We start from the raw sequence: 24,419 nt of genomic DNA on the forward strand, positions 1-24,419 counted from the left end.
TCAGTCAAGTGTTGAGCCCTCTGGGTTTACCTCTTCATTCTAATGTATGCCTCCCATTAATGGTCTCATGATCACCACTTGGACTTACAGACTGCCAGTCAGTTATTCTGTCTCTATCCTCTCCCTCTAATTCATCTTACACAGCCTTCTCAGTGTTCTAGTGACACTATCTGGCTGCAGAGAACTGTCAAAGTCACCCTTCTCCCACCACTTGGTAATCTTGGTGAACCAGCCCCTACATGTTTGTGAACGTTTCTGTCACACCTCCTCCAACTCCCTTTACACAGCCTCCCTTGAGCCAGTAGAAATGGCTCATAGTTCTATTCTGAGTACTGCTTATGCTATTCACTCTATTTATCTTGCTTCTCCTATACTTACAGGTTTATCTAATAAAACCATTTATTCCATGAAGACTTCCCTGATTCTCCCCAGAAGTAGTCAACTCCCTTCTCTGGACTCCCACAGTACACTGTGGACCCTTCTTGCATTCTGCTTTGCATGATGGTTATTTGTATAAATGCCACAATTCCTCTATTAGAAGCTAGCCCCCCAAACCAGGATCTGTGCTGCTCCTTTGATTCTTGTCACAGCAGTTAACAATGCCTCGTATGTGCTACAGCCTCAGAAAAACGTTAGTCAAATGAAAGAAAGAATGAACACGTAATTGTTGTTTCTGGGAACCAGATGAAGAATATCTGTTTCAGAAATATTCATGGATATAGCTATCAATCTGCAATGATGCCACTGCTCTGGTTCTAGAGATCCAGCACAGAGGGGCATGCAAAAGTGAGATTTGTGAATCAAGTGGGATTCCTCTACGTCCAGAGCCCCCTGAGCTCAACATTCAACTCCTCCATTCTGAACTGATCATATCTGCCCCTCAGTTTCATTCCACACTGACATTCACAGCCTATTCCAGCTCTAATGGCTCCACTAAAATGGATGCTTTATGGTTCTTCTCCTGGGTCAGGCACTTGGCTTTTGTGATAAATGTATCCACATACACAGCAAAGAGAAAACATCTGGAGGACTGCTTCCAGACAGTAGACATGCATTTCACTCAGGCTATTGGAGAGTCAATCATCTGATATTTGTAGTTTAACCTGTAAAGCATTCAGGTAATGGGGCTAGCAAGGCAGAATAAAGAGAAGAACAGGCAGCAGCATCACTGAACAAACTTTTAATGGCCCTAAATATGCCTATGTCTAGAACTGATGCCTTCTCCAAAAGTGTCTTCCTAAATGCTTCTATTTTAGAAATTTGGGGACAGAAGAATAGAGGAGAAAACTAAAACATGCTCAAGGAATAGTCCATTTCCTAGTAACAATAATAATAAATTTATATTATATAAACGTAAAATAATTTATAATTATAAAATATACTATAAATATTTTATAAATTATAAATATATTTGAAAAATATTACTAATTATTATTTTTAAAAAATTTACATGAATAACATTGGTCAAGTATCTCCTGGGTAAAGACCACTTGGACACATGTTTTTCTTTTCTTTTTTTTAACATCTTTATTGGAGTATAATTGCTTTACAATGGTGTGTTAGTTTCTGCTTTAGAACAAAGTGAATCAGCTATACATATACATATATCCTCGTATCCCCTCCCTCTTGTGCCTCTCTTCCACCCTCCCTATCTCACCCCTCTAGGTGGTCACAAAGCACCGAGCTGATCTCTCTGTGCTATGCAGCTGCTTCCCACTAGCTATCTATTTTACATTTGGTAGTGTATACATGTCCCTGCCACTCTCTCACTTCGTCCCAGCTTACCCTTCCCCCTCCCCATGTCCTCAAGTCCATTCTCTACATCTGCATCTTTATTCCTGTCCTGCCCCTAGGTCCTTCATAACCATTTTTTTTTTTTAGATTCCATATATATGTGTTAGCATACGGTATTTGTTTTTCTCTTTCTGATTACTTCACTCTGTATGACAGACTCTAGGTCCATCCACCTCATTACAAATAACTCAATTTTGTTTCTTTTCATGGCTGAGTAATATTCCATTGTATATATGTGCCACATCTTCTTTATCCATTCATCTGTCAATGGACACTTAGGTTGCTTCCATGTCCTGGTTATTGTAAATAGAGCTGCAATGAACATTGGAACACATGCTTTTCTCATGTGTTCTCAGCAATCCTCACGATATCTCTATGATGTTGCATTATCCCCAGTTCCCAAATGAGCTGAGGTGAAGTTCATAGTGGTTAAATACCTTGTTAAAGATCACAAAGTTGGAATGGCAGAGTGAGCCACTTCCAAGAATAACAGGGAATGCGAATCAAATATAGAACTCATTTTAAATAAAAAGATATAAAACAGGTATTAATAGCTCCATGAAGCGATGTCTAATTCCAGGAACTTATGTGTGTCACTGATATGAGTGTGCAATATGCATAAGAAAGCAAGGCACTTACTCTCTGTCGATCACAAGGCAGGTTACAGCTTCTGCAGCAATTACGTTTGCTGTTCTGACATCTTCCCTATACAAAAAATAGAGAGAGATTGAAGTAAAACACCCTTTAATATCAAAGAAAAGTGTTCATTATGATTAATTCAAGACACATATTAAACTATGTATACTCTTTTTGCACTTCCAGGTTTAAGCTTTGTTCATGTTTCAAATTTCTTTGTCCTGAGGAACCATATTACTCTTGTCATTTGTCACACAAATCTTACAATTATAATCTAGTAGTTATAATTTTCAAACTTAAAGTTTCACTTACACAAATGAAACAAAATTTTATATCATCATTCCCTAGGCTATTTGGGGAGTTAATGAATTAATTGGATGATGATAAATACAGTAATGAACATGAATAGGTAAACTTTTTAAAAGACCTGAAGATATAATTCTGGAAACTTGAGTATCTAATCCATTTGTGTATGAATTTATCATTATTACCCTGAGAATAATGGACTTGTTTTAATCATTTTCTTACTTTGGAGACCCTGTACTTATGTGACCAATCTTTTGGCAACTTATAATAAACAGTTATTCACCTATACCAGAGCTTATGGTTGTTCAAGAATATTCAACAAATCTTAATCACTCTGATTGAAATATGTATATACATACTGTCCCTTTATAAGCATCTAATTGGTCACTGCAGGAATATCTATCAATCTCTTAAACTTTTGTAAATCTGCCATGGTATCTCATCTTATCCAGTGGTCAAAGGTGGATTTGGTAAATTAGCATTCACATTTCATTTTGAGCTACTAAAAATTTAATAGTACCACTGTCATGGAAATATTAAGTTATACTTGAAACACACTGTTTCCTAGTAAGGTAAAATTTCTAAGCTAATATAATTAATGATAAAAATAAGTATGAAATACATTACAGAGATATGTACATAGGAAATAATATGGTGTTAATAACCATCTAAAAATCATAATTGAAACATCATATGTCTCTAATATCAGGCTTTAAAGTCTTGAAAATAAAGATTTTCCCAGTGGATTTTTATTTTTTCAAAATACACTAAGTTCTCACAGATACTTCTGAACTATATTTTTCCATTGATCCTTTTGTCTTTCACTGTTGCTACATGATGCCGCTACCACTACAGTTGCTTTATAGTAACTATTAGTATTTACTATTTGGAAAAGCAGTTTCCCCTACCAAAATTCTTTTTCAGAAATATCTTGATGATATTCTTAAGCATTCACATTTCATAAAGACTTTAAAATCATTTTTCCACATCTAAAGAAACCCACATTGGGATTCTAGTAGAGTTGTATTACATTTTTACATTGATTTCAGAAGAAGAACTTTCTGATTATATTAATTTTCCTTGCAAGAGCACAGCATGACTCTCCACTTGTTCAGATCTAGTTTTATGTCTTAGTCTTTCTTAATCTTTTTCACTTAATCTTTCTTAATCTTTTTCCTAGCATTTTTTTAAAAAGTATTCTTAGGTGTTTTATATTATCAGTTTCTCTTATGGCATTCCTTTTCCATTTCTGTTTCTCATTGGTTATTGCTATTAAAGAAAAAAAACCTATTGATTATTGTATATTTTTAATCTACCTACCATACAAAGTTTGCTTCTGATTCTAAAATTCCTCTTTCAGTCTCTTCAGTTTCCAGTATGATCCTCCCAGTGTCTCCCCTACACCCTCCACCTTCCAGCCAAACTGGCTCCTCTAAACGACTGAACACAAGATCTCCTTCCCGTCATGAGTTCTTCTTACCAAGCCTTCCCTAAGCCTAGGAACTTCCTCTCCAACTCCTCGACCAGTTCACACCTGCTTACCCTTTAGATCTCGGCTTAGGTGCCCCTTTCCTCAGGGATGCCATGCCGAATTAACTAGGTTGGGTTCCCTATTTATCTGTTCTCACAGCCTTATGTACCTCTCCATCCAAGTACCTATCACAGTTTATAATTTATGCATTTATTTGTTGGTTAATGGCTCTATCCTCCTTCCACTAAACATTATGAAAGCAGGGTCCATGGCTAGTTTTGCTCCCCATTTCATACTGAATGGCTGGAACAGATGAGTTGCTTAGTAAGTGTGTGGAAAGGAATCTTGAAACCTTGGGAAGAATAGAGTTCAGGTTTTGGAGTCACACTATCTCAGTTTTACAAAACAAGGTATACACGCTTTATGAAAGCCTCAGTTTCCTCATCTATAAAAATGGGAATGATAACAGTGCCCATTTAATGGTCTTAAATGCAATAATGATGTTTTTCACAATGCCTAGCAGAGAGAGAGCAGTGGGTCCTGCCGTTCATTACTTCTAATTTTTCTCATCACCAATACTGTCTTTGTGGAGGCGCTGTCTGGTATTTTATGAAATGCTACTACCCAAGAACAAAGTGAGGATTTTCTTTCTGTTCCATAGAAATAGATAATATATTCTCAAGTCCATTATTACTTCTACGTAGTAATTTTTGGTGAAGTGGACACAACAGACAGAAATCATCAGTGATGCCCATCAGGTGCCTCATAAATTGTATGAATGACTTATTTCTTAGGAGACTGCTCATGGCAGCATATGTTACTACAAATTTCTGCTAGTGTATTTTTAAAAAATCTATCACAGCTTTATAGAAAACTAACTTTCCCTAAAATATATTTCTACCTTGACAACTTAAAATTGCCCACAGAGTCTTTAAAAATATAACATGTGAAAAATAATGCTTCATTTTCAACATATTTTCCATGCATATGAATTTTTAAAAAATGCTTTCATCACAAATGTCCAACATTTTAAAACTGTATCATATTATCTGGTCTAAATTGGATATACTTTCAAAATAAATGCAATTTCCTTGCAACAAAAAGAAAATACATAGATATTTTAAAATGTAGATGGTGAAAAATCAAAGATCAGAAAAGTGACATAGTCAATAGAAATTGAGAATATTTTATTTTAAAAAAGGAAATTTTGTAAGTTATGGCCTACAATCAGGCTCAGTACCTAGTAATGTGACATGTATCAAAACAAAAAAGATGCATAACATGGAGAAAAAACAGCATATTAAACAGTGGATTATAATATTTGCCATCTATTGAGCATCTAGTATATATCAGGAACTATATTAAACCATCTTCACAAATCTCAGTTAATGCATATAACAGAGGGTGGGTATTTTATCTGAAGTTTACACTTGGGGATAAATGTTATGTAATACACCAAAAGACAGACATAGCTAATGAGTCTCAGTCTTGGTATTTGAACAAAGAGCTGTCTGGCTCCAAAGCCCATGTTCTTTTGTCAACAGTTCATTGCCTATACTCTCTGCTATAAGATTTTAAATTGACAACTATTCTAAATTCATTCTACTGCAGGATGACCTCTGAGCAGTAAGCACTCATAATGTCTCTCTGCCCATCAGTATAAAAATTATATTTAACTATTTTAAAAAGCAGCATTAATATGTTTATGGGTGCCCAACTGCAAAGCTAAATCAATAAACCATTTTGATTCTCAAATTATTAGAGTTCCTATCCACAGTATGTCATAGCCCTGCTATGTTGCTTTATAACAGTGTTATATAACAAAAGAAAATCATTCAATGCCAAGTTCATTCAATGCCAAGTTCATTCAATGCCAAACTCATGTTGCCATTACAGTGTTATTGCATTTCTGCTTAAGATGTTTAATGCCACTATGCCTGCCTATGCAGGTGTCTGGAAATGCCATCCCTGCGTACCCAGAGAGCTTGCTCCTGGAAAAATGCTACCTGACCTAGTATTGACATATATTAATCCCTTATTTTAGGAGAGATTGTAGAAACTTCTGATGAGAGAATATATTTATATAAGCTGACAATACTGTGACTTACTGTGTGTGCTTATTTCCTTTATAGGACCAAGGACCATGGTAAAAACAAATATCACTTGGATATCACTGAGATATGAAATATTAAATACTCATAAAACAGGGATGTCCTAATAGCTCCACAGCTATGTAACGTATCTACATAGCTGTTATGATCCTGGTTTCACACAGAACATGTGCCAAGGTAGCAGGGGCTTCATGTAATACTAGTTTAGACATGGGGAAAAGAAGAGGGAGATAATGTTCCTTTTAAAAAACTGAGCTTTCTTTTAGTTTTACTTTTTGGCATATCAGGGTGTTTGATAATTTCTAATAGAATAATATATGAGACTTTGAAAAAACATTGGCAAGAGAATTTTATAAATAGAATTTTAAGATAATGTCTAATATACTTAAAACTTTCACCAAACACATATTGCCTCTGAGCACAGCACACTTCTTTATAGTAGGTAAAGCTCCATGTATCTACATAACAGTCCAGATCTAACATGCACATTGTCTTTAAAAATAAAAATCTCATATTCATTCATTTCTGTACCTGTATATTAGTTTATTTCAGCATGACAATTAATAAACATGTACTACTGCAAAAGTAGCTATTGTTTGGCAAATTAACAGATATTTCACAAACTTGCCATTGATTAATGAACAAAAGCTATGCAGTTTAGTAGTGTTCTTTTTTTAAGCATTTTTGGAGGAGTTAGAAATTCCTTTCAATGAAATCATAGAGCATGAAAAAATATCCAAAAATATTTGCAAATACGGTTTTCTGTGCACTGACTCTGATATTCTCTGAACTTCATGACTGGAATCTTCATCATCACTGTACCCCAAAGTAGAGTCGTTGTCAGTATCTGAATAATCCATAGCAAGGGTTTACATTGACTCTTCTCTTTCTGAAGCAATTCTCTCATGTGTCATGGCTGCTACAGAACTCTATAGTGCATTGATCTCTCTCCGGGAACACAGAGTGTACGAGGCCAAAGCAGAACAGTTTACGCAAAGTGACTGTTCCAGGAGAGGCTCTCCCTTTTCAGCTCTAGAGCAATGTGACTGCTGTCATCAGAGTCCTAGCATTCCCTCGGTGCCAACCTTGATGGAAAGTGACACTACTCCAATGGCTTGACAGCTTACAGCAACCGTGGGTCAGAGTCCTTCATTCTCATTCAAGTGCAACAGGCAATGTCCACAGTTAAACTTAGGACAAAATAAATCCTTTTCATCTCAAAATCAAAGGCAATCATACTACAACACATAGGATGTTCAAAACTGATAGGCTATGACAAGCATCCAAGAGCCACTTGAAATTAGACTTTTTGAATTAATTATGAACTAGAATTGCAGAGTTTGTGGCAAATTCAACTGTGCTATTTGAAAGTTTGGTCCCAGAGGAGGTAAGTGTCGTGAAAAAAAAGTTGTATCAGGCCATTCACTGACTCTACTTCCTATTTAGTCATGAAGTTATTCTAACATGATTTATAACTCCCACACTCCAATAGAACACATACACTAAGTGTAAAATGAATTAATGCAAACAAACACTTGTCTTCTAACCAAGCTTGGCATAGAGTAAGCAACCAATCAACGTTAACTATCATCATCATCATCATTGTTGTCACTTTAGGATCCTCTGACATCTAGAAAGCATGTTACCCTTCCAGATAGCGTTCCTCTCAAGAAACCTCCTTTCCTAAAATTCTACTCTAAATCAGTCTCCCAATTGTTTTCTGATGCTACCTTCTCAGTTTGTTTTCCTGAATCCTCTTCCTTGGTTCACTAGAAAATAGGCGTTTCTCCAAAATTCTTTCTTTGGCCTTCTTTTTGATTGCTCCAACTCTTCTTATTGGGGAAATCTCACATAATCGTATGGCATCAGCTGTTAGTTTTATATTAATGACTTTTAAGTCTTCATTTCTAACTTTACCTTTCTCCTACTGGACACCCTTGTCTGAAAGTTCCATTGCAACCTCTAATTAAAACCTAACTCATTTTCTTTTAACCTCAAGACCACTGTTTTCCTTGGGTTCCCTATCTGGGTAAATGACATCACCATTCTTGCATTTGCCTAGGCTCAAAAGATTAGATTCATTTTTTTACTCTCCTTTCTCCATCACTGCCTATGACTGATTATACTAGTTGTATCTTTGCCTTATCTCTTATATCCATCCTTGCTTTGCATTCTCATAGCCACTGCTTTACTTTGGGTCTTCACCATCTCTACCCTGGAACGCTGATCAGGCCTTATAACTGACCTCCTTGCCACCACTCTCTCCCTCCTCTAAGTCATATCTCACTTTGTTGCACATTTTCAAATAAAAATGCAGTCATGTCAGTTCTCTGCATGAGAACTTTCAAAAGAAAAAAGAAAAGCTTCTATACTGTCATTTAGAGTTTGAGGTCCTCCACTAACTGACCTCTCACCTTTCCAGGCACTATACAGACTATCCTCTGCTGCACCTGCAACAAATAACTGTTTCCTTAAAATATGCCAGCTATCATCTCCATGCCTGTGCACATGCAGGTGGCTCCTCCAAGAACCGTTTATTCCAGTTCAAACTTTCATCCATGCAAACTTCCATGATTTTTCAGTAGCATTTTAAAGGGAAAAAAAATCCACATAAGAAATATGTCTACATACTAAACATGGAAAAAAGTATGTAGTTAAACAAACAAAAAAGAGAGAAAATAGAAAAATACTATAATACCATCTGCCAGGAGATAACTAAGGTTAACACCTTGGTGAATATCTTTCAAACACTTTATTATTCTTAAGTATTCACATGTTTCATGAATATAATGTCAATGTTTATTTTAACAAATATTTACTGAGGGTTATTATATTCTGAATGTCTGAACCTTATGGTCTAGTTGGGACAGAAGTTAAATTAGTACGCAAAAAAATGCTGATCAAATAGAATGCAAACATAGATCTAATAGAGAGGATGTCATTTTGCAATTCAGAGGACAGACAGCCTTTTTTGAGGACATTAAAAATTGACACCCCCCCCCCCCAAAATGAGTTGAATTACCAAGATGAGTCAGGGAAAGAAAAACATGCAGTAACCCTGAGGTAGGAAATAACTTATTGTAAAACAAAGAAGGTTGAAATTCAGGGATAGAGTAAAAGAAGGCAGGGGCCAGGAGAAACCAGAAAGGAAGGCAGGGTCCCATCATTCAGATCCTGTAGACTAGTCCGAGGATCTACTTTTCAAAAGAGATTGACTAAGGGAAACCTTTTTCCTTTACCATATTAATAAAATCTTAAAAATTAGGTGGAAAGCACAAACAGAGGAAACAATTTGTATGAAATAAAGTATTGAAATAATTTTAGATGAGTCATTTTAAAACACTGATGTCCTTTACACTTATTAAAGTAAATGTTACTGTATGGCAATCCATATATTAAAGAATATATCTAAACAGAAAATATGATCTCTGCCCTTTAGAACCTTCCAATGTAGAATATAGGAGTAATGAAAAAACAAATGCATAAAAATCAATGTATTATCAGGAATATATGTCAACTCATGACGAACAAAGACTTGAGTTTGAACTAGATACATTTTCCAGAGTCCACCCAAGGCAGTCTCTGCTTTTTCATTGATAACAGGGACTCATGACATGACCTCAAAGAGGATGTTTCTCTAGGCAGAGAAATGATAAGTGTTACCAATAAAGTAACTCCGAAGTTTATTCTTTCTGGTAACATAGGTGGATATTTCTATTCACTGCATTAATTCACTTTCTGAGAGAATGCAAATCCTTTTGGATCTATACCCATGCAAGGTCACAATAAATAGAGTGATGAATTTGGAAGAACTAAGTTTTCACATTCCTTTTTCATATTACTTCTGCTGGGTTGATGGCATAGTGAATTTTTGATGTGACTTATGAACTCTGCATTCTATGGCATGCTTCAATACAAATGAACATAGACATTTATTAGATTGAACCAAAGATATTGCTCTTTTTGCAGGTTAAAATGGCCAATTATTGGCAATTTCATGTTTCAACCTAATACATGGAATTAGTGAAAGTGAAAGGGGATGGAAAAGCAATGGCAGAGGGACATATATTGCTATTTCTTTTCTGTTGTGCTCCCTTTGTGACATAAACCGAACTGACTTCAGCAGTAATCCATATTGCTTCCATATTCCACATGTGATTCCTCTGAATGTTGACATGATTGATGGCATTTGCTCTTCTATCTAGTCATTAAAGATAATTCTCTGTCCATTCTATTGTAACTAGGATAAGAACCACAGAAGAAATTCCGAGTCCTAGTGTTTTGCTGTTGTTATTGTTGCTAGAGTACAAATGGTATATACTTTGTGCTCTGGCTTCAAATATTAAACTCTTTGGTAGAGTCTTACAAATTTAAAGAATGTCTCCCTAGAGTGTATTTTATGGAGAGAAAGAAGAGTTTGTTGTTCTAATTTATTCCTTATTATTATTTTATTAGTTGTTCAGAAGTACAGATTTAGATATTACATTGCCATTGTTTTCTTAGGGGCCTATTTGGTCTATTTCTGAATGATTTACAGGTATTTTCATTGAAGAGGAAAAAAGAAGAAAGAATTTTACTCTAATTAAAATTTAAAAAAAAATCAAACCTGGAGTACATTATAATAATGTTCTATTCATTTACTCAAGTCAAACACTCACTTTCTTCTTAACACTATGCTTCCTCTTCTTTGAACCATACTTCATAATATAATATGGATTAAGAGATCAATAAATCTAATAGCTGTTTTTTCTTTTCAGATAATGATGCATGTAATTTTGTAATGTAATTGGCCAAATAAAGTTGGAATTTCAGGAGAAGACATTAATAGACAAATTATTCCATGGGTGTTTCATGAGCCGAGTACTTTCAAGAATAAAATAATGCATGGTATTTTCCTTTTTCTTTGTTTCATCTGTATTCCACAGAGCTGAAAAATGATTCTTCAATTGTTTTCCTATTTTTAAAATAGAGGAAAAAACATATTCAAATGATGACTGGTAAAAACGTACTAAAACTTCAACTGATGCATGTTTGAAATGAATGTTAATTTCCTTGGTCACATATTTCAAAGGATTATTGCCTTTATAAAGTGCCTTCAAGCCAGGAGCGTGTCCTTTCCTATAAAGAATTCTAGACAACATGCCAGAAGAGTGTCTCCTATTTTTTGTTCTATTGCCAATTTAGTGGGTGACCTTGAGAAAATGTCCCATTCTCTGTTTGATTTTTCAGATGTGAAATGGTGATTGAAATCACTGCTCTGTTCTCCTCTGTAATTAGTTTTACCAACATGGAACACTTTTTAAAAGTTCTAATAATTATTATGGTTTTCAATGCTCCTGAGACAATTCATCCCAAATTGAAGGATATTTCTTTAGATAAAAAAGGGTATCATAATCCTGTAATTGTGATCTACCATCTGAATATGTAAGCAGAATATTAACGGCATAGATTTTCACGGTAACATTTTTTATCTGTGACTAAAAATGTATTTTCACATAGAAATCAGACATGTTCATTTGAAATAAGAGAGTCTCATGATCAGAAGTCAAGAACTATGTAATAAATGTTTATAAAATCATTATTTTGACTGGTAAAAATTATATTGAGATTTTAATTGGGCTCTTTTAGGGAAGAGAAATATCTAGAATATTAAAATAAACTGTAAAAGATCGCTTTCTTTTGGTACTTACTCATCAAATATTTCATATTTTGCATTATTTGAATAAAGAGCTAGCTCTCTAAACAAAATTCTTCAATTAATCTAATATGCTATAATTTCATCCAAATCAAAGATTAACTTTGAATCAAAAATAAACAGAAGAAACAACTTAATGGATAAAGAAAGGAGAGTCATGGCTAATGTATAATAAGGCCAATGTATAATAAGGCCAATTTGAATAAAAAGTGTTAAAGTCAAACCACTGCATACAATTTAAACTCCTCAGTTGGCGTTGGTTAGAAAAAACAAACAGGGTATTGAATTTACTACAGTGAGAGAAATGCAAATGCATGTGAATACGCTACTGGTAGGAAAATAATCTAGTATAACCTTTGCAGACAATTCAGCTTTGTATAACAATTCAGCACTATTTTTTAATATTTTTCTTGCAATTATTTATCTCACATACGTATTCATGGTTTGGGGAAATAATGACATTAACAGGATGTTACAAGAGCATTGTGTGTAATAATGTTGGAAATAAATTAAATATCTACCAATGTAGAATTGATTAAATAAAATTTTCTACAATAAGACAAGGAAATATTAAAAAAATTAAAAGAACTGAAGAGAACCTATATGAATATGATCTCCAGGATATCTTGAGTGAAAAGACCATAGTGCAGAACCATGTATAATATGCTTTCATTTATATAAATTACACACACACACACTCACACAAATAAGCATACATTAAAATGCATGAATTATTTTAGGATGCATTAGAAAAAGTAATTATATCCAGGGAAGAGAATGTATGATTAAAGGGTAGAGGAAAGAGGGAAATTACTTCTGTAGCTTTTGAATTTTATACTATGTACCTGAATTACCTGTCATAAAATAAATATATGAAATAATGGAAATTAACTCTTACAAGCAATTTTTGGGTAGAGAGGCTGGTGAGGTCTTTCACTCTCTTGGAAGGCCGAGTCTGTATTGAGTGCATAGGTAGCTATTGTCCATCCCTGGGCCACCCCTCAAGCCTCATCACATAGCCATCCCCAATTAGCAGAGCTAGAGCTAACTTAAGCTGGCCCAGTCTGATCACACTGAAGAGATACCAGCTTTGTAGCTGGGGCAAGTAAAAATACTTGACACAGTATCTTCCCAGTGTCACTTACAACACTGCCTTTTGCCCCGTTTTCATTGGCAGCAATTATAGCGACTAGATGACAAACCAAGGAAGGTATTTTTTGAGCAGGGACATCTGCTTCTTAACACCCTTAACCACAGTTAGGTTGACACTTTGGAGCTCTTAAAAGGTTAAGTTAACAATTCTATTTGTATACAGAAAACATTTCATATAGATATACATGTATGTATATAATAATTAATATATATTTAATATTGCTTTGAGATTGTATTTTTAATATATCCACTAGCAATTGGGAAACAAATTTTTTCTCTATATTTTTCATAATTTATTATTGTCATTATGATTATTATTATTATAGCATGTCTAACCTCAATAGATTCTATTTATTCTTGTTTACCTACTGATAAACCATCATAACTGCCATGCTTCTTCTATTAATCTGGAAAGTTCCTCAAGGATTAACAGTTATCTCTTAATAGTGATTAAGTCCCTCTGTTGTTAATATAAAAACATGCTTTCAAAGTGCAATCAAGGATTTAAGATCACATTGATGAAATTTTCTAATATGGCTTACTCTCTAATCTGAAAACTGCATAAATTAATAAAAATGATTTATTGCTGTAATACAGAAAAGAATGGCATTCATTCATTCATTCACAAACTAGGGTTTCCAGATTTAGCAAATAAAAATACACAGCATCCAATTTAATTTGAATTTCAGATAAACAATGTTTTGGTTTTTTTAGTATGAGTGTCCTATGTAATAATATAATTGCAGTAAAAAAAATTCATAGTTTATCTGAAATTCAAATTTAACTGGTATCTTGTATTTTATCTGGCAACCCTAAATAAGTTTCTGAATATCAACTCTGAGCCAGGTGCTGTCCTAGGTGCTGGGTATACAGGGGGGTAAAGAACAAAATCCTTGGCTTCCAAGACTTTACAGCCTAGTAGGTAAGACAGACTATTGGCAGTTATAATGCAGTGTGATCAGAGTATCAGAGGTGTGAACAGAGTGAGACAGAATCACATGGAAATGTCCCAACCTTGACTGAAAGATGGATTTGGGGAGGAGCATGGATTGATGGTGGAGAGGATCACGGGAAGCTACTTTGAAGAGGTGATGCCTCAGATAAGAACTGATCATGTAGAAACTTGTCAACAGAGAAAGTGAGGTGGTCCTATCACAAGGAACAGCTTGTGGAAAAGCATAAGAAAATCTTGTATATAGGGAACAGCAAGTAATTCATAATGGTTGAAACCCTGGGAGCAAAAAGTAGAGAGAGAAATAAGGCTAGCAGGGTTGGGACAGGAGAAATTATAAATGGCTGTATATTGACTATATACATCTGTGTTAAAAGCACTAGGGAGGCAGGTAGCAAGAGCCATGAACTGTGTATAGCTGAGAATCCTGAGGCACAAATGGGAACAGAGTCGGGTCACCTTTATAATAACAGCTATGGCACAATTCAAGCTGACCAAAAGTTTTAGCTTCATTGATACTTGGGAGAACCAATAATTATTGAGCACTTCTCTGAGCCAGGTATTTGCTGCTTAAAAGTGAAATCTCAATAATACAATCATATGGGGTCAGAAAACTGCCCCTGGGCCAAAACCAGCCAGCAGCCTATTTTTGCGCAGTTCTCAAGGTGTGAATGGTTTTAACATTGTTAAAGGGTTGTTTAAAAAAAAAAAAGCAAAAACAAACAAAGAATATGTGAGAGAGACCATATGTGATATGCAAAGCCTAGAATATTTGCTATCTGGCTCTTTATAGAAAAAGTTTGCCCACTCCTGAATAAATGAAGAAACTGAAGCATAGTAGAGAGATTCAAGGACCTGCCTGGAGTCATACAGTTAAAAAGCAGCATATCTGGATCTTAAATCAGATTTATCTGTTCTCAGTGTACGTGTCCCTCCACTAATCATGTCATCTTCCTGACCTTGGAAATATCTATCCTTGCCAATTCTGGAGCTATGGTCAATGGGTGTTATTCTGCAGGCTGTGTTTGCCTTGACCATCCTAGTGAGGTAACAGCATAGGCATGAACTCACTTTCGCCTAATCCCAAGTGCACTGCTGTATAAAAAACTGCCCTGCCACTCCCTTCCATTCTGGTGATTTTATACATCTACATCCCGAGGGCAGACAATCTAATCAGGCCCAAGTATTTAATTAATGTTTTCTGGGCAGTAACAAAAATGGAATCTACACTGCAACTAATTACTTAGCAAGTCAACAATAACTTTTGCAGACTTTACATCTGAAATGGCTTAAAAGAAAATGCTCAATAAATAGAATCTGTAGTTTAATAAAACATACCATTTGATAGATTTTTAAAGATCATACAGCAAATAACCTGTTAATTAAGTAATGTCTTAATGAAACTTTCAATAATCTTAATTATGGTATCTAGTGGTTTTAATTAGGTGCAGCTACAACACAAGGCTGTGTTGTAACAACCATCTGAACATAGCAACCATCAGTTGCTATATTCAGTCAATCACAAAACTGAGAAATCGATCTTATCTCACTACCAGACAGTCATAGCTAGTATTTTGATCTGTAGAGCAGAGCACAGTCAGTTATCACTCTGTCAGATATATGTTGTATTATTTTATCTATTCTGCCCCCAAGTTTGTGGGTTGATATCCTTTATGAACAAAGCAGCCAAATCTGCTTTTCTAATTCGTAGTGCATTTAACGGTCAGTTTTATTCTTTCCTCCTTCTGTCCCTCTCTCTCTCCCCCCTTTTCTTCTTCTTTCCATCCATCCATTGATCTATCCATCCATCCATCCAATTACTGTGTCTAAAATGTGTAAGAAACCACGTTATATGCTATGACAGATACAGCAGTGTACAATGTAGAGTCCTTACTCTCAAGAAATTATAGTTTAATAAAGGCAAGTATAAGAGGTTGGAAACAAACCTTTATTTCATGCAAATGATAGACTAGCAACTATGCAAATAATTTTTTAACAATAAGTAGTATTTACTGAGTGATCATCATACGCCAATTTCTGTGATAGGGATTTACACTTCAGAACTTCATCTTCACAACGTTATAATTAGTTACTATTATACTTTCCCAGTTTGACAAATGAAGAAACTACAGTAAACAGAGATTAAGCTGACGAATGGCATCAGGGCATCCCAAGGCCATGGCATCCCAAGGCCATAAAGCTGATGAACGGCAGAGCAGGGATTCACATCCAGATAGTCTGACCATAGGTACCACATGCTATACTTCTTCTACCACAAATTATCATATTTGATCCTCACAACAATCCTATAATAGATACATTTTCTGTGTCTTCTCAGAGCACCATCAACACAATTCTCTAATAATGTCCTTTACTCTAACCCCACCCAGGTGAACGTTTGATAACCCTTTCCTTTGCCTCTAGGCTCTTACGCTCATAGCTGCTTGGAGATAAATGGCCAGGGCCAGTAGGCTATGTTTGATCCTGACCAAAATGACCAATCAGATTCTGTTTAGGGGGAACTGAAAATCAAGGACACTTGTAACTGAGAACAAGTGGGAGCTCCAGTTAAGAAATCTCTACTGTATGGATAGAAAAGGCAGAGAAAACAGGTCCGCAACAAGAAAGATTGAGAGATGTGCACAGAACAGCTGAGATCAGAGAGAGAAGCCTATTTGTTTTAAATGGATTTCTGGGCTGCTCATTAGAGTTTTGGGAAGGTGCAAGTTGGTTCCATAAAATAGCTCATTATCCCTCCAATATGGTCCCTTTTGGAGTCATACTTGTTGCTTAAAATTAAAAGAATTACTATTACACATACGATCCATATGCTTATCTCCATGTATCAGCTGGGAAAACAAGTTCCAGGAGTTTATGTGAGAAGCACAAAAATAATTATAATACAAGGGAGGGGAGAGTAAAATCCCACAAGCTAAGTATATATGAAGCAGCCTGGAAGGAAAAGAAAGAAACTGCATGTAGGTAGAAACCTCAGTAATGGCTATATAAAAGAGAAGACATTAACCAGGCCTTAAAATATTGACAGAATTTGGTTTTGTAATAATAGAAGAAAGAGTGTTCTAAATTGAGGGGACAGCATGAATGATGGAGTGTGTTGACAAGTTCAACTTCACTGGAGCCAAACTGGACTGAGGGCATTTGGAAAAGTCAGCCAGAATGGTAGGCTGGGGCCAGATTGTAATAGGCAGAGAATACTAAGCTGTGACACGCCTACATTTTAATTATTTATTTAAGGGCATGTAGGTGACATGATCATAAGCCTTAAGAAAATCCTTCTAGCAATGTAAAGTAGCACGTGAGAAGAAACAAAATAAGGAAAGAGCACTTAGGAGTATAATGAAAAGATAAAAAAGGCTTGAGGAAGTAACTTCTTAAGATTCATGATGTCTTCATTAAGCAGGTGAATGGTCTGCCTTAATAGAGCTCACCATCAACATCCACCCCAAAAAGCCAAAAAGAGCTCCCCACCACAAACACAAAGCTTAAAAGAATGTGAATAATTATATAAATATATGGACCACCAACACCAAATATGTTGAAATTACGCATACTCTAGTGTGTCATAGATCATTCTTTTCCCTGGAAGGGTTAGAGTTAGGGTTGGGGTTAGTTTTCTCATCCACAAAACGTGTACCTAGGCAGAAGGCAGGAGAAAAGGCAAAGGCAGAGAAGCCAGATAATTATAATAAAATGTAAATATAACTAAAATTAAAAATGATATGGCCAGACACAGAGGAGAGCAGCTGATGTCTTCTAGTTGGGAACATTTTAGCACAGGCTTCCTGGGGAATCTATGGCTGAATTGAGTCTTGGATCAGTGGTGGTGGGAAGTGTGGACAGGCATTTTAGGCAGAGACGATCCTGTGAGCAAAAGCAGACAGTTGCAAACAGTAGAGAAACTACAAACACTTCTGTGTTTTTTGGAGCACTAAAGTAAGAGCCGGGGAGTAACAAGATATCAGGCTGGAGAGGAAGGCAGAAGCCAGATCACAGAAGCACCTAGAGAGAGGTCCAAACTATTTAACACGAGATATAAGGAATGAACTCTCAAATAACACTGCACAAGTGTCTCCAGGAAACTTCTTAGCACAGAGGCATCACCTTGATCCTCAGGAACAAACTATTTATAACTAGAGAAAGCCTAAAATTAGATAGGATGAAAACATTCCCACTGACATACACAAAAGAGATCATCTGTCAGCAACCAACTTCCTGAATTACATTTAAAACATCTCTTAGTGTCAAAGCAGTAGGATGGTTAAGACATGAATAACTACCATCTTTGCTAAGAGATTTTAGTAAGAATAGAAAACATGCCTATATATATATATATATATATATATATACACACACCATCTTTTGTAATATACAAATCCTATAATCCTGGGTGAGGGTGTCAACAAAGGCTGTCATTACACTGCTAAGGAAGCAAAATTGTTAAAACAAAATGTTATTATAATAGCTGACATTTTTGTGCATGTACTAGGCACTGTGCCATGTGCTCTAAATAAACTGTCTCAAGAAGATGTATCTGAAATTACTTCCCACAAATATTTTTCCTACCACTTTTCTGATATTGTATGATACCTGCAATGTCTGATGTTGTATGATATCAGAAAATAAAATTGAAAAATAAGCTGGTTGTATCATTATCTGGTTTGACAGGAACATTTTTAGAAGCTACAGCTGCCCTATTAGGAAAATAGTGGAGTGGGAGAACAAAGGAGTACCCAAATTTTGTGTTCAGGAAAACAATGTGTTTTCTAGAACCTGCCTACTACAGCTCAGAAGCTCTTGATCCTCTTCCTAGTCGCTCTCCCTCTGGGATCTGTGATGACTTCCTGATTATAAGGTTGTACTTCATACTCACTAAAATTATCCTTCTTCCTCAAAAGTAATATAAAATTTCACTTTAGACACCTTTAGTGTCATTATAATAGTTATCTAACTGAGAAGAAAGTTATATTAATGGATTATGTACATTTAAGGCAGTTTTTCATAATAATAAACTCTAAGAATGGGCCAGTCCCAGACTTTAAATTTAGAACAGTATAATGAACACAATCAGAAGAAAAACAGACCAGCTGTTCCTTTGCCCTGCTTATTTATAGTACACTGAACGAGAAATGATTGGCCACATTATACATGACAAAGCAAAATGTGATCCACTAGGGCAGTGATATTTGGACCAACTCCTAAGCAAACCACATCTTTGTTTGGCATCTTTGCCAGGTCATTGTTTGAAGATGGAACAAAGACAAGGGTGCTTCTTTGTCATCATGGTGGACATTGCAGGGGTTAGACAGAGATCTCTGAAGACACATGTACACACTCAAAATCTTACAAGATTATTTTACCAGCTTTCATAGGGATTAAAAGTGGTCACCTCTTGCACATCTACGGCTTCTTTGGCATAATTTCATTTTGATCATGGATACTTTAACATCTAAATTCTCTTCAAGAGTTCAAAAAGAAAGATGGCATGTAAGAAGGAATATACATGAAACCAGAAAAACTGAACTCAATATTTTATTACTCCCCATACAAGTTCTGGGATATCAGGCTGGCGTTCAACCTCTCTGAACCTCCATCTCCCCTTTGTAAAGTGAGGATAGTACATACAAATATTTAGTTGGTGTGTATGCATGCACGTGCCTCTGTGTGTGTGTGTGTGTGTAATTTGAAAAACAAAACAGAAATGTTCTAAAACAACCACTGGAACCCAGACATGTGCAACAACTAGATAGATCCATGCTATGTTGTGGAAATTTATTATTTTTTGTGATACATTTTTACTATTTTGATATAGTCTAGGTGATTTTGCCAGCCATATTCTATTACACATGGCAAATCATATTTTCTATCTTATTTATGGTTTCCAAGTGGGATTAAGCAATAAGCAGCAGAATTTTTGAACTGACAAATAATACCCAAAGGCAACATTGAAAAGCAACACACTGATGATGAAAACCTATGGCCCATAGACTCACAGGGCCTGAGCTTCATTACTTTACATGGTAAGAATGTACCAAAACATTGTCATCTTATTAAACAATTGCTACTTTTAATATCTTTTCGATATTTTCCAGACAATCTATTTAGAACATTGAGATATGAGATAAAGTGCAACATTTTAAAAGTTCAACTGATTATTTACAGGGATTATTTTGAAAAATAAGTAATAATCTTGTTCATGATATTGTAAATATTTTGAGACACTCCGGAGGTTAGAGAAAGTTTCCCAAATAACTCTCACTGCTCTGCAGGCTTTACATAAAAATGTCATTTCTCAAACTCTCAAACTCATTTGAGAATTTAAAATATTAACAGTTTAGTTTCATTATAAGTCTAATTTCGTAAACGCTGTTTAGCAATTAAAATACAACAGAATAGATAGAGAAGCTGTTAATAGATAGGAAGACACAGCTGTGTCTTTCCCAACGGTTTAGGTCTTTGTCTAAAATGCACTGCTTTGTCAAAAGAGTATTTTTAAGGTAACCCTTCCATTGATTTTCAATGACTTGAGGAAGCTGAGGGTATTTCTGTTTTTGGGTAACCTCTTGTTCTGGTCATTCTATTGGCTGGGAATTGGCTACCCTTGTGGGTCTACTGCAAAATTTTCACACTCTGCCACTTAACAGCATTCTGTGTATGCTTTCGAGACCTCATTCAAATCCATTCTTTCTGATGATACTTTTCCCAACTCCTCTGATTCACACTGGTCTTGGGGGGAATCAGGACATCCTATGACATCTAAAGGTAACGTGATGGGACTTTCCTGGCAGTCCAGTGGTTAAGACTCTGCACTTCCACTGCAGGGGCACGGGTTCGATCCCTGGTCAGGGAACTAAGATCCCGCATGCTGCACAGCGTGGCCAAAAATAAATATAAATAAATAAATAAGATGTGAGACTTCTTAACAACACACATGTTAACGTGACAAAATTGGGTATGCAAGTAATTTGTTACTAATAATAGCTGAAAGGTACTTTTGGAAAATTTATTTAAAAATTTATTTAAAAATTTATTTTAAAAATTTATTTGAAGACTAGAGTAGCTTCAGGATTATCTCTATAATAAAGACACTCTCGTTAAGTGTTTTTACATTTGCTTTCTTGAATTGAAGGAAATGGAAGAAATAACCAGGAACTACCATAACTCAAAATTTATGCTACAGGCCTTAATGCTTCTCACTAGGGCCATCTATGATTTATGCCACAGGAGGAAAAAACAAAACAAAACAAAACAAAAACTATGAAGTTCTGATCTAAACTACACAATTTAGAACTTCCTTACATGCTGTTTTATGTTAATCCCTAAGGATTTAATATATGTAAGTTACTTTTCTCACTACCCTGTGAGTTTCTGGAGGAAGAGGGTTTCAAATGTAGCAAGTAAAAATAGATATAGCAAATATTACATGGGACACATTTATACTAAAAAAAAAATCATTGTTTATCTGATATTCAAATGTAACTGGGTGTCCTGTGTTTGATCTGACAACCCTAGTCAAGAAACAAGTCATGCTGATTAGTTCTATCTCCAACATGCCTGGTTCAGTGCTGGACACCTGGAGGGACTTCATTAAATACTTATGAATTGACAGTTTAGAGACTCTATTATTTCATTGCTATTTTAAAAATAAGCATTGAAGGAAAAAAAAAAAAAACAAAAGTGAATGTTCACCTCTCTGGATGATTTCAAAGAGGAACTAAGAGAAGAGCCCAGAGCTCCATTCTATCCTCTGTTGCAATCCTGCATGGTACCCTGCTACATGCTACAAAGCCAAGGATAACTTAATGACATGATGCCTTAGGTCCACATGGCACTTCAGGGTTATTATCTCATTCTTACCACAGTTAAGTTTCAAAACAAATCAAGTCTACTTCTCACCAACTTCTTGAATATGTATTCAAGTATAACCAACTGTAAAACACAAGTGATCCAGCAGCCTAAAACCTAATATGGAGTGTCTTTGTATGCATCGTAATTTCTTCTTCCTTCCAGAATTGGAGACAATTTAGACCCAGATGTAGGCTTCTTCTAGTTGGTAATAAAGTAAAGCTGTTGTCTCTTAATTTCACTAAACAATAAAGCAACATAGCAACATTCTACTTTGCATATAAATTTGATGAGTTCCTCCTCATAAGATTTTAAGAAAATATGAATGAGAAAAGACTTTTTACTGGTTACAAAATAGCATCTGTGCGGCCTCCATTTAGTTGTCCATTTTTAAACCTTTTTAAAAATACTGTCAATACAGATCAAATGAAAGTAGATACGACCTCTAGTCAAATGAAATTAAAACTATATTTAGATTTCCATATTCTTCCAGAAAAGTGAAGAAGAATATTGCACACTTGTGGTTGGATTCTGAAATTCAAGAGCTCACAAAATGGGTATATAGAAGAGCTAAATTCCAAAAAGGTTGATTAACTTTTGTTTTATCAGATTTGGTGCCACCAACAGAGTGGTATAAATTAAGCAAATAATGAATATGACAACTTAGCTTATGAAGAAATAAGATATTTTCAATTCTCAAACTACGTCTTACAGGAAGAAACTCTTTTAGGACTTTAGAGAAGGAACTCCCAGATATTATTTACTCCATCTTTTTATACCATATATATATACCAATATCTATATATTCCCTCTTTCAAGGTATTTTTCCATGTCATAATAGAAACTTACTAAAAAAATGTCAAATAATCAAAAGGCTCAGCAGAGGTGGTCTCATTAATAACTTCCTTTTTCTACCCTCCAGGGTGATAAAAAAAAATATCTTGCTCATAAACAACTATAAGACCACAGCAAATGGTAAGTCATTTCACCAGGTAAAGGATGAAGTAATGTTGAAAGGTATTGGGTGTGTACTGCATTGGACACTGTACTTTGATGCTTATTATAAAAATAAGGCGACATCAATTTTTAACCATCCCAAATGTCTTCCTTTACAACTCACTCTACAGTATGGTCTTTAACAATCAAAATATCATCATTAAATCATTCCTTCAGAGAATTGCATTTTATCTATTACTTCATTGTCCATTTGACAGCTAACGTGACATTTAGCGATAAATCAGTGTGTTCGAATGTAAATAGATATACATGTACACTAAAAATAAGTATGAAAACACAGTCATTATCTAATCATTTGTGCAGAGTAGGACAGCTAAAAATTCAGGATTTATGTTTACTTTTAAATTGGAGTTAGAAGGTAATTAATTCCAAGTTAAAATAATAATTTATGGGCTATACATATATTTTTAAAGTTATGGTAGAAGATAGCTCATTTAGTCACAGAACTAAAGGCTGATTTTAATTTATTTTTTTCTAAGACTTATTTTTCCTGACCCTGAGAAGTACCTAGTAAGATATATAAATCCTAATATGTGCATTTTATTGACTCAACTGGTAGCTTAAAACTAAGGACCACCCAGATGCTATTTTGTATAAAGAAAAAATGAGACTTTTGAACTCATTTAATTTTCTTTAATTAACATTACAATCAAAAGAATGAAATTAGAACACTTCCTAACACCATACACAAAAATAAACTCAAAATGGATTAAAGACCTAAACATAAGGCCAGACACTACCAAACTCTTAGAGGAAAACATAGGCAGAACACTCTATGGCATAAATCACAGCAAGATCCTTTTTGACCCACCTCCTAGAGAAATGTACATAAAAATAAAGATAAACAAATGGAACCTAATGAAACTTCAAAGCTTTTGCACAGCAAAGGAAACCATAAACAAGACGAAAAGACAACCCTCAGGATGGGAGAAAATATTTGCAAATGAAGCAACTGACAAAGGATTAATCTCCAAAATATACAAGCAGCTCATGCAGCTCAATACCAAAAAAACAAACAACTCAATCCAAAAATGGGCAGAACACCTAAATAGACATTTCCCCAAAGAAGATATACAGATTGCCAACAAACACATGAAAGAATGCTCAACATCACTAATCATTGGAGAAATGCAAATCAAAACCACAATGAGGTATCACCTCACACTGGTCAGAATGGCCATCATCAAAAAATCTACAAACAATAAATGCTGGAGAGGGTGTGGAAAAAAGGCAACCCTCTTGCACTGTTGGTGGGAATGTAAATTGATACAGCCACTATGGAGAACAGTATGGAGGTTCCTTATAAAACTAAAAATAGAACTACCATATGAACCAGCAATCCCACTATTGGGCATATACCCTGAGAAAACCATAATTCAAAAAGAGTCATGTACCACAGTGTTCATTGCAGCTCTATTTACA

At 35.1% G+C, this 24,419-nt stretch overlaps 1 protein-coding gene across 3 annotated transcripts in view; it reads right to left on the minus strand.

The window, feature by feature from the left end:
• Positions 1 to 24,419, minus strand: part of PRKG1 (protein kinase cGMP-dependent 1) — a 1,237,939-nt gene that overhangs the window by 137,264 nt on the left and 1,076,256 nt on the right. For 2 of the 3 annotated variants that reach the window (XM_082339465.1, XM_082339464.1), the window contains exon 8: positions 2,434 to 2,499. In XM_082339465.1, the coding sequence (XP_082195591.1) occupies positions 2,434 to 2,499 (66 nt within the window). Of the gene's footprint in view, positions 1 to 2,433; positions 2,500 to 7,092; positions 9,303 to 24,419 lie in introns of those variants that run through there. The other variant, XM_082339466.1, reaches the window with a different exon arrangement.

Source organism: Balaenoptera borealis (assembly GCF_965194805.1).
Source record: "Balaenoptera borealis genome assembly, chromosome: 10".
NCBI lineage: Eukaryota > Metazoa > Chordata > Mammalia > Artiodactyla > Balaenopteridae > Balaenoptera > Balaenoptera borealis.